Source organism: Dryobates pubescens, chromosome 1 (assembly GCF_014839835.1).
Source record: "Dryobates pubescens isolate bDryPub1 chromosome 1, bDryPub1.pri, whole genome shotgun sequence".
In the NCBI taxonomy this organism is placed as follows: domain Eukaryota; kingdom Metazoa; phylum Chordata; class Aves; order Piciformes; family Picidae; genus Dryobates; species Dryobates pubescens.
Window position 1 is genome coordinate 4,913,323 of NC_071612.1, and position 11,207 is coordinate 4,924,529.

The following is an 11,207-nucleotide window of genomic DNA, read 5'->3' on the forward strand; positions in this document are numbered from 1 at the left end:
CAGGGCGTTGGGCCGAGGAAGCAACAAAAACACCTGGGGAAGCACCTAGGGGGAGGATCGGCCCAGCAGCACAGGACAGCCCCAAGGTGCCGGGTCAGCACTGGAAAGTGGCGGCCCTGTGGCCGGGCCCCGCCCCGTGCTAGGACTCGATGCGAGCGCCCGGCTCCGCTGTGGAGGCAGGGACCGTCGCGGCCTCCGCGCCGCCACGGGCAGAGACCGCCGCGCTCCCGACCTGCCCCGCGCTCACTTCCCCCAGTATCCCAGCGTGCCGCGCGGCCCGGTACTGGGGTAAAGGTCGCGGGGCGGCACTGGCTCGGTGGGGACGCAGAGTCCCGGTCCCGTCTTTCACCCGTCGCTGCCACCATGGGGGAGCAGTCGCAGCGCATCAGCCCCGTGAAGAACTTCTTCGCTGGCGGCTTCGGGGGTGTCTGCCTGGTGTTCGTGGGGCACCCACTGGACACCATCAAGGTGAGGCGGCAGTGGGGATGGGGAAGCGGCCGGGGGCACGGTGCTGTGGGGGATGGGGACAGCCGACGGAGACAGACTACACTTCCCGGCGGGCCCCGCGCGGGGAACGGCAGGGCGTCCTGCGGGGAGGCGGGCTGGGGGAGCCGGACTACGCGTCCCGGCGGGCGTTGCGGAGGCGCCAGCGGAAGACAGCGCTTCCCGGCGGACATCGTAGGGGCGGAGCTTAAAGTCCTGGCGTGCCGCGGCGCGCCCCCTGCTGGCGAGGCGGCTATCGAGTCCCGACAGCTGCAGGTCATTCTAGCAGTTAATTGGTTAAATATGTTAACTATTAAATACATTAAAGTTCAATCGCTTCTGCAAAGGGCTAAAATGATGTCAATCCCTCTGCCCATATCATAAAGGCTACTCACAAAGCTTAGCCCCGTAATAAGCACATGTTTAATAAGATAATGTTTTCTTATCCTATTTCACTAGGTCAGACTGCAGACCCAGCCTAAGCCACAGCCTGGTCAGGCTCCACTTTATTCTGGGACCTTTGACTGCTTCAGAAAGACTCTTGTTAAAGAGGTACTGTGTCTCTGATGCCTGCCAAAAATATCAGTTGTTCCTGTATGTTGCAGGAATGGAATCATGTGGGAATGTCGTTTGTTCCCCCTCCCCCCGCAAACACTATTCAATTCTTGGATTATCACAGTGATTCTACTTAAAGTTTCTAAGCAAATCACAAAATTTAGGGAACGCTTAGCACCCACATACTCCAGGTGCATGTGTCTGTTCTGTTAAGGAATGCTTTTGGTTCAAAGAGCATGGTATTAATACCTGAAAGTATACACTGGAGTGAATGTTGGCAGCTGTTTGATGGCTTTGTTGTTGTAGCTGGTGGCATTTTGCTGCCTTTGGGATTTGGAGCTGGCTTTGGAAATCCTGACGTTCGTAATGACCTCTGTGGATGCAAGCATTACTTTTACTTTTTTTTCTGTAACGTATTATGCCATCTAGGAGAAAGTAGAGGAGCATTCATTAGTATTTTTTTCCTGAGAACAGATGGTCAATTAAATTATTTGGTTCAGCCTTCTTCAGGAGGTGGACAGTAGTTTTCATTCCTGAATCAGCCATATTACATGATTGAACAAAAGTTCATTTTGGTTTTAGAAAGGCATACAGCCTTGGTTTGAAGACTTGAAGTGGTATAGAATCTGTTTTTCTGCTTTGTAAGTTTTCCCAGCAGCTATTTAGCGTTTGGAAACAATGGCTGTAAAGTCCACATATTTGTTTACTCATCTAGAATCTAATTTCTAACCACTGGACCTTCTTGGTTAAATGAAAGATCTGCCTCGTATCCAAAATCTGCTTTCATTGTGGAATTAGCAGGTTGTTATATAATCAAAGTAAATCTTGCTTCCCTGGTCTCTCCCACAAAGTGCTGAAATGCTTTTCTAGCTCTGAATCCCTTGCGGGTTTTAACACCCCTGCTGAAGCACAGACGTCAGAGCTGAACCATAATAACAGCCTTGTGATGTGGAGTTCAAAAGCAACGCTGCCTCTCTACTCCTACTCAATACTCATCAGTTTCTATAAGAAAAACTATTAAACCTCTCTGCCAAGCCCTTTTGTTTCCCACTTTTCATGGGAGGATTGAGCAGGAGTGTCTGATCTTTGTCAGTCAGATGCAGACACAACTGACTTTAATGAAATTGTAAGTGTACAGACGTGTACCAGGATGCACTGATTCATTGAGGTGGGGGGAGGAAGGGGCAAGCAGTGCAGCAAACATTCATTTTCTGTATCTAGCCTTTATCTAGAAAGACAACTCCCCGTTCTGTCAGAGAAAGTTCATTTCAAAGGCAAGGTAAATGAAATAATTTTGGGATCTATATTAGGAGTTTTCCATGTGTGTAATCTGATGAAGGAAAACATCAGGAAAGTAAAATTGTACGGTGACAAGCTTTTTGACTTAAGGAAGGAAAGAAAAAATTAGTTTCCTCTTGAACTTGTTCCAAATTGTGTTCATGTGGGGAGTGAAGCAGTTCAGGTTGGTCTCTTTGGCTGTTCCTTTGACTAAAGAGCAAATTCTGTCGGCGTTCTCGGACTCAGGGTCAGGATTTTATGCGACTGCATTTGATAACTGTTAGTTAAGGACGGTTTTGGTACGTGCCTGAGACAACTTTGAACATACTCTATTAGGAGTATTAGTCAGGTGGCTTTTAACTTCCTCATGCTTGAGGTGTAAGCACAGGAGGAACAGTATTGGAACAGAAGGGTCTAAGTGGTGCCAGTGTTTTCCAAGAAAGAGAGTGTTCCTCTGCAACAGGCTCTGAGCCTCAGCCAAATGATGTAATAGCAAATGAGCATTAGACCCCATTATTCCTCTGATGAATTTGACATGTAATTGATACTATCCTGCATTGTAGCCTTTTGTTTCTCACAAGTTAAGCGACGTGCAAAGCCTGTGCAAATCCAAGTAATTCTTTTGGTAATGTGTCTTGCAGGGAGTCCGAGGCTTATACAGAGGAATGGCAGCTCCTATTATCGGAGTGACCCCCATGTATGCTATCTGCTTCTTTGGGTTTGGCTTGGGAAAAAGGCTCCAGCAGAGAAAACCTGATGACGTTTTGACGTGAGTTTCTGAGTTAATCAGTTGGGAAAGGCACCCCAAGGCTCTGGCAGCCTGCTGTACTGTCACACGTTAAGTTGTGGTGTAAATTTCTCCTCTTCTCCGAGGTTATAAATATAGTTCTTCAAAATAAAGCACTTGTTTGTTGTAGTGCTTCTGGAAGCGTGGGACTAATAGCACAGGCTAAAAACAGACAGTGTGTGGGCAGGTGCTATGCAATTCCCTTTCTACGCAAGAAAGAGCCATTAAGGAACGATTAATTCCACATTAGATGAGTACAGTGTGAGTTATACAATGGTTGCTTGCCAACAGTCTTGCTGCTAACAAACTATGGGAGAAATAAATCAATGGTCAAGCAGTCCCAACAACATTCACAGTCCTGATTTTCTTTTCCTTGTTAGTTGTGAGTCTTACTGTGTCCTTGCATTAGGATAGGATAGAATAGAATAGACCAGGTTGGAAGAGACCTTTGAGATCATCAAGTCCAACCTATCATCCAACACTACCTAATCAACTAAACCACAGCACCAAGCACCCCATCAAGTCTCTTCCTAAACACCTCCAGTGATGGTGACTCCACCACCCCCCAGGGCAGCACATTCCAGTAATAACAGCCATAGAAATGTGTTATTATTAGTTTCTAAAAGGAGGTGTTTATGAGCAGCCCTACTCCTAGACATACCTAACCTGCTGGAAAAGAGAGGAAGCTAAGAAAACTTTGTAAGGCTTTCTGCAAACTGACTTACACATGAAGGAGAAAACCCCACCCTTAAAATACTCGACTTCTTTGCTGAATTGTGATTTATAGCTAAGTGGGAACAGAACTGTAGCTTAGCAACATTTTATTCTACTATTTGTGCAACATGTTGGAGCCCTGTCAGAAAGCAGGAATCCATTGTGTTGAGCCAAGCATGGTGGGGTGGGGAGGTGCAGTTTCTGTTGGAGCTTTGCCTGTGCAGGGGCTGCCCAGGTGTGAAGGCACCTGGCTGTACTGCTGCCATGACATGGGGCAGGCTCCCTCTGCTCGAGTTGCTCAGAGGGAGGCAGTGCCATGGTGCTGGGGCACTGCTAGCTTTCCCTCTGATTTGCCATGGTAGTGTTCTCATGCAACAAGGCTGAAGGGTAAAATAGGGGAATAATAAGAATTGGGGAATGCGAGAAAACAAATTGGCAGTGGGGCTTCTCTCTAGCAGCTTTATCACCACAGTGCCTTGTGTTTTATGCACATTGTACCAGGAGGGAGTTTTAAAGACCAAGCTGGAGAAGGGCAACATAGTTTTTTAAGACTTTATGCAGAAGTCTTCCCAAGCAGAGCAGTGGGAGAGAAAGACCAAAAGTCAAAGAGATGATGGAACTGTCATGGTGCCAAACTGTAGTGTACCTTAGCTGCAGACTTTACACAGTAAGATACAGTGTGCCTAGGATGTGAGGCCCCAAAAGAAAGGTCAGACAGCACCACAGTTACTGGTCTAGAGCCAGGCAGGATGTTCCCCATGTTGACTTTGAGGGGAAGCTTTAGAAAGAAGGAGGAGGAGCAAAATTTGAAGACCCTGTTCTGTCTTTTTGGGGCACAAATAATCCCAAAGTGAGTTAGAAAATTCAAAGCTTAGTTTGAGCAGGAGGGTCATGAAAGGTGGTGAGGGAGGTCTGAATGGACTGGAAGATTTAAGGAGATTATAATTAAGAGTAAAGAAACATATGATAATTGGAAAACCTGAATAGAATGCCATTTCTTGGGTGGAGAGGAGGAGGAGATGTGGAAATTGAGATGTTAGGTCATCTTACTGGGGAGGGTAGCAGGAGGTTGGACATAAAAATAACTCTGTGATGGAGAAATTCAGCCTGTTTAAGGGATTCTTGTTATGGAGACTTTGCCACATGAAAGCAGGTGCAGACTGTGTAGGATGGTGGCAGGTTGGTAGGCTAGAATTGATGATGGCAGAGGCTGAAAGAGTGAAGAACTGAGAGGTTACAGAAAGGCAGGTCTTGGCTGCACAAGCAGGAATACACATGGAAGTGGGGTCAACTGAGAAGAGTGGGAGACTGGAGGAGGAAGAGACTGTTGGGAATGAAATTTAATGAGGAATGCTGTGGCAAATAACAAAAGTATGAGGAATTCTAGAAAATAGAACAAATGTGAAGAGCTGAATTGTGGTTGCTGTGGGACCCAGCGCTTTGAATCCTAGAGATCTCGAATGTTTATCTCTATGCATTCATGAGACTCTTCTGTACTGCAAAAGCAGCTGATGTATTTCCAGTTCCACTGCCAGCCTTGTGCAAAACAGTATAACCTGGTGACAGAGGAACTTTCTGCCCTTCTTTCACTGTGTGCTGTGTTGTGTTAGGATCTCTTCTGTTTCCTCGGGGCAGGTACCCGCAGCTGTTTGCTGCTGGCATGTTGTCAGGAGTGTTCACCACAGTAATCATGGCTCCAGGAGAGAGAATCAAGTGCCTTTTACAGGTAAGGCATTGGATGATGGTGATGGAAATTTAATTTCAGGGCTCTTGTCTTTCCATACCAGGAACTGCTTTGGTTAGTGTGCTTGGTCTGTTCTGGTTTTTGACAGGACTGAGACTGCTGTCACATAATGCAACTGTGTCACAAAGAAGCATTATCCAAACTCGCCATGACAGTATAAGTACATACAGCATTCACTACTCTGTTCATTTTGCAGAGCACAAGCCTTACACCATGTGGCATTACGTGAGGCACCAGTGGATGCCTCAGTCCACTTCAAAGCATGTGAAAGTCCAATTTTTCAGAATGAAACTTTTCTATTACTTTGACAGGTCCCCAGTACAAAACTAAGGAACACACTTCAAAACACAGGAAATAGTTTTCTGGTGTTTGGATGACTGAGAGCTCTACACCTCCTACAGAGTTTTCAAAGTGTTGCTGGAAAATGTCAACATGAGCAAATGAAAACACCATCTTTAGCAGAGATGGGAAGCTTCACTTGTTTCAGGATGTTGAACTCCAGTATGGGTGGTCACATGTTAGTTCTGGCAGACATGATGTTACCAGGGGAGCTTTTATACACATAGAAATGGTTTGAATTTCACTGAACTATTTGAAGGCTACTTTTTGTCAGTGCAAGTTAGTTACCTAACTGACTTCAGTTGTTTCAAACTTACACTGGGGAAAAATAGGAGAGAATCCAGCCTCTGCATGGAACAGTAAATAGATCTTCAGCTTGGGTGTGAGAGAGCAGTCTGAGGAAGTGGCACAGAGGCTTTATATGCAGGATGGCCTATGGAACAAGTATGTGCTTCTTCCTCTCTGGAAACATGCATGTGGCTTTCTAACAATGGGCTGAATGATTGTTCACCAGCCAGAAACCTTCACTAGTCAGAAACTATCACTTCAATCCTTCAGATCCAGGCAGCTACAGGTGAAAACAAATACAGTGGCTCTTTGGACTGTGCGAAACAGCTGTACCGCGAGGCTGGGATTCGCGGCGTGTACAAGGGGACAGTGCTCACCCTCATGAGAGGTACCTGATGGGGAACTGATGCTGCTTTTGTGTGGGGTACCTTAAGATAAGATAAGGAGCTTGACATAGTATCATAGATCTCGCTGTCCCTTGAGCCAGTTGGAGATGCTGTGTCACTTTTTTTTCCTGTTTTTCAGTCTGCAGAGCCCCTCCAATGCCTCAAAGGGACTGAGAAATAAACATGAGATTCTCAGTGAGTGAGGAAGAGATTAGATTACAAGGATCAGGAATTAATTAAGTAATTAAGATCTGAAAATCCAAGAGGAATGAGAGACTTCAGGAGAGGAAGAGCAGAGGAAACAAAGAGAAAGAAAAATACAGAAGTGGGCATTTTTTTAATTCTTTTTTTTTTTGTTTGTTTAAGTGCTGTGGTGCTTTCTCCTTTGAAAAGCATTAGGTTGTTCCCTGTCCTGGAGCAGTGTTCTCCAAGGATAAGCTGTAAAGTTCTGTGTTTTGATATCTCAGTTTAGGAAATGTTTCCTGTCCTCTGCTTCTCATAGCAGTGTAGCAGCTAGCAATGTAACTCTGACAGTGTCCCTAGACAGAGGCCAATTCTCCAGTTTAGGTATGAGCTAATAATGGGCTGTGGGAGTACCTTAAAACACCCAATACAAAACCCATCAACTAGAAAAACCCCAAATAGAATCATTAAAGCAAAGAGCATGCAAAACTCTTGAAGTTCCTGAACTGTTGTGCTGCGCAGCAATAAGGAAAGCTTAGAGCTGTCTCATCGTTAGCTGAGCTAGTCTGATTAGAAAGGCTGCTGACAGAAGCACTTGAGCTATCTTTCCAGTTCTTGCCTTTAGCTCTTGCTATCCCTGGGAAAGTTCAGGCTTTTCTGTCTAGAGCAACAGAAGATTTTATTTTGTTTGTAGAGGAGGTTCAGAAAAGGAATCTGGATGTACTTAGTGGTGTTGCTGAGCTGGCATGGGGCTGCTGTGCCTCTAGGCTTCATTTTGTTTCCCACTACTCAGAGTCTTTGTTGTTTACCCACCAGACGTCCCAGCCAGCGGAATGTACTTCATGACGTATGAATGGCTGAAGAACATTCTGACCCCTGAGGGAAAGAGGTTAGTGAAATCTCACAGTCACCATTTTCTGGACTTCTCAAACATTGCTGATTAATGTCCCCAGTTATGAAGAGATTTAGAGCAGTATCAGCAAAACAATGTTAAAATAAAGTTACTTGCCTTGTGCAGTGAGCTGTTTTGTTCTGGGGTGAGCAGACAGCTGAAATAGTATTCTGACTTCTCAGATTCTAGCCTTGGGTCTTATCAGCCAAGCCAACCTATTTAAAGTAGGTCTCTTCATTGTCACCCCTGTACGTGCAGAAAGCGCTGGGGCTTTGTCGTTGGCATTTTGTTGTTGTTAGTGTTGGGGGGAGGTGTTGGTTTTTTGGGTTTATGTTGTGGTTTGGTTTTTTCCTGAGTGTTTTTTGTTTTCTTTTTCCTCCCACCCCTTTCCAATCTTGCCACAGTGTGCGTGACCTCAGTGTGCCTAGGATCCTCTTTGCTGGGGGCCTGGCTGGGATCTTCAACTGGGTGGTTGCCATCCCACCAGATGTGCTAAAGTCCCGTTTCCAGACCGGTGAGTTGCTTGCCAGCTTGTCACAACCACACTCAGTGAGGTGGTCCTGGGAGAATGGGCTGGGCAGTAATGGAAGATGCCATCTGAGCGTGGCATCTGCAAGGAGGCAAGTCTTGAGCACTGCTTGAGACAAGTACATGAAAAACCCAAGTGTGTTCCTCGTTTTTCAGCTGGTTTCCTCACATTGTTTTTGCCAAATCAGACTCCACTTCTCTGTTTCTGCCTCCCTGCTAATATAATGATCCTGATTTAAGATACCTGTTTTGAAATCTGAGCATAGAAGTCAATATATTAGGATCACTTCTTGTGGCTACTTTATTAGAAATGTAATTCTTTGAAAGGTTTTGTGACTTCACTTCAGACATAGTTGGCTAGCCTGTGCTACCTACAATTATAGTAACTGAGAGGTGTTGAAAGCATTGTTCTTAGAGTAGCAGCACTGCTCCCGAGTATCTGCAGCCTAATTATAGTAAGGATGGTCCCAAGCCTTGCATTTCAGCAAAATTTGGCAGGTTTTCCATTGGTTTCTCTGGGAGTCCTTGTCAATCAATTTCTGTTTCTTATAAACCAGCTTCATGAATTTTTATATCTGACCTTCTTGTCTCCTAATTGCCGTTCTTGGGAGAGCTGTGATCAGCAGTGCAAGTAACTGCTCAGACTTCCAGCTCTAACAAGAGTTAGTCTTTCTTCCCTGCCCCTCAGTGACTTGGTGATGTTCTGTTTACTGAGGTGTCTCTTGTTTTGCTTGCTTTTGGCTGAGATAGATCATTTTCCTAGGCAGATGCTGTCACAATGTAGTTTGACTCTTAGTGTCGCAATGTGAACCTGTTCCTGGTGTAGCAATATGAATGTGTTGAAAATCTTGGGCTGTTTCATCCTTCAGCACTCCTGACTGTCTCACAGCTAACGTGGTTTGTATCCCTTTCAGCTCCTCCAGGAAAATATGCAAATGGCTTTAGAGATGTGCTAAGAGAACTCATCAGAGAGGAAGGAATTGCATCTCTCTATAAGGGCTTCACAGCTGTGATGATCAGGGCATTTCCCGCTAACGCGGTAAGTGTGCTGGGGATCCAGATGGGGTTTGGGGACGTGGCCATGCACAGTGAATGGCTGCAGTCTGTAGAGGAGATGACTGGCTGCTTACTCTTGTACTATTACAGTGACATTCTTGTCACTGCACATACTTTTGGCTGTTGGTATCCACCTTCTAAAAAGTACCTTAATCTAGGAGGAACGTCACTTAAACCTTCCTTTGCAGCTTTGCATGAAAGCTGTTTCTTGAGTTTCTCTGATAGTCTTTCTCTACTGATTGTACATCCTCAAGCAGAAGACAAATGTGTAGATGAGTTTGGACTGGTTTCCTCTTCCCCTTCAAAAAATAATTACCTTGGCACAGCAGAAGTTCTGCCTTTGTATGCAGGGATATAGTAGAATTCGTGCTGGTGGTCCAAGACCTGTTTTCATTCTCTTCCTCCTTCCACATCAGCCTGTCAGGTGTTCATAGTGCTACATTTCAAAACACCTTGTTTGGAATAGGATTTTAGAATCCTTATTTGTTCTATGTGTTCTCTCTTTTCCAGGCATGTTTTCTTGGTTTTGAAGTTGCCATGAAGTTTCTTAACTGGATTGTACCAGATGTATGAAGACTCTAGGAAGTCTTTGGAAATTAGAGAGTAGAAGGAAGAGATTGCAAGGCTGCCTCAAAGGAATAAATGAATGATCACTTGAAGTTTCAGAAATGCTCACTTGCCTAATACAAGACCTTTTTGCCTTCTTCACATTCTTTAGGTGGTGCTATGTGCCAATCAGAGATGTAAGCTTTAGCTCTGAAACAGAGCTGATGAGGGGTTAGAGCTGATCCACCCCTGTCTTCTGAGCCAGTGTACCACAGCAGTAATGCTGCTAACAGACAGCTGTCACTGTTACACACACTACCTTAAGTACTTCCTCATGGAAGAAGGGGACACTTCTTTAAATGTAATTCTTTATTTACTGAAGGAACATGTAGCAACTAATGCTGAAAAATGTCCTTAAAATTCTTGTTTGGTAGTGTGCACTTAACTCTCAGGGCGTAAGTTAGCAGCTGCACATGCTAGTATCTACAAGCAACATCCAGAGCATACTCCTCTTCTGCAGTCTTTTAGATTGTGCTATTTCTTTTCACAGTGGGTTTCATCTTAAGCACAGCAAACACAGAGCTCAGCAGGGGAGACCAGAGCTAGGCTTTGGCGAGTTGAGTGAGGGGTTATTACAGATACTGTATCGGCTCTCGCATGCCAATCTTTTCTGTGGAACTAGGAGGGAGAATTAATTGTGCTCAATGTTTCTACTGAACTTCACTGAGGCAGCCAGTGGGGAAATGTGTCTGATTAACCAGAACTTTTCTCTGAAATCCCTTTGTCTCCCCACTGAAGATGTGCCAAGGGTGATTTCACAAGTACAGCACTATGCGTAGCAAGCCACGGTACGTTTGATTCATCAAATGGTGTCCTGGCATTCAATCCCTGACACTGACCTGAGAAAATTTAACTGCACTTCCAAGAGCTAATTTCTCTGAGATGAGGGGAGTACATGCAGGGGACACTGGCTTGGCAGTTTTGTCTAACTTTATTCTTGCTCCTGTTCCTTGGGTTTCTCTTTAATATGAAACATAATCGCATTTTTCATTTGAAAAATGAACTAATGCTAAGAAGCAAAAAGCAACTTTAATTTCTCTTTGTTTTGATGCAGTGTTACTGGAACTCAATAAAGCTAGCTGCTGCTTGGCTAGAATGTGTGCTTTGGTTCATTTATTTTTTTTGCATGCCCATGCATGGTTAATTTTACTAAAGTTTTCCAGTTCTTAATTCTGAGATGTGGTTGGCAAATAAGTTGTGCCTTGCTGGCTTCAAGTGTTAACCCCTTGCCTTTTAGAATAGAATAGAATAAACCAGGTTGGAAGAGACCTTCAAGATCATCGTGTCCAACCTATCATCCAACACCACCTAATCAACTAAACCATGCAACCAAGCATCCTGTCAAGCCTCGCCCTGAACACCCCCAGC

General features: G+C 44.9%; 1 protein-coding gene across 1 annotated transcript; it reads left to right on the top strand.

Moving 5' to 3' along the window:
• Nucleotides 1–32: 32 nt before the first annotated feature.
• Nucleotides 33–10,615, top strand: SLC25A20 (solute carrier family 25 member 20). Its single transcript, XM_054180587.1, has 9 exons — nt 33–468; nt 943–1,035; nt 2,958–3,085; nt 5,453–5,543; nt 6,459–6,576; nt 7,574–7,646; nt 8,054–8,163; nt 9,092–9,216; nt 9,744–10,615. The coding sequence occupies exons 1-9, from the start codon at nt 364–366 to the stop codon at nt 9,804–9,806; spliced, it is 906 nt and encodes a 301-aa protein (XP_054036562.1). The 5' UTR covers nt 33–363; the 3' UTR covers nt 9,807–10,615.
• The last annotated feature ends 592 nt before the right edge of the window (nt 10,616–11,207 follow it).

Coding starts and splice junctions, on each gene's coding strand:
- SLC25A20 (XM_054180587.1), top strand. CDS start 364: ATGGGGGAGCAGTCGCAGCGCATCAGCCCCGTGAAGAACTTCTTCGCT. Junction 6,577..7,573: donor AGTGCTCACCCTCATGAGAG/GTACCTGATGGG, acceptor TTTACCCACCAG/ACGTCCCAGCCAGCGGAATG. Junction 8,164..9,091: donor AAAGTCCCGTTTCCAGACCG/GTGAGTTGCTTG, acceptor TATCCCTTTCAG/CTCCTCCAGGAAAATATGCA.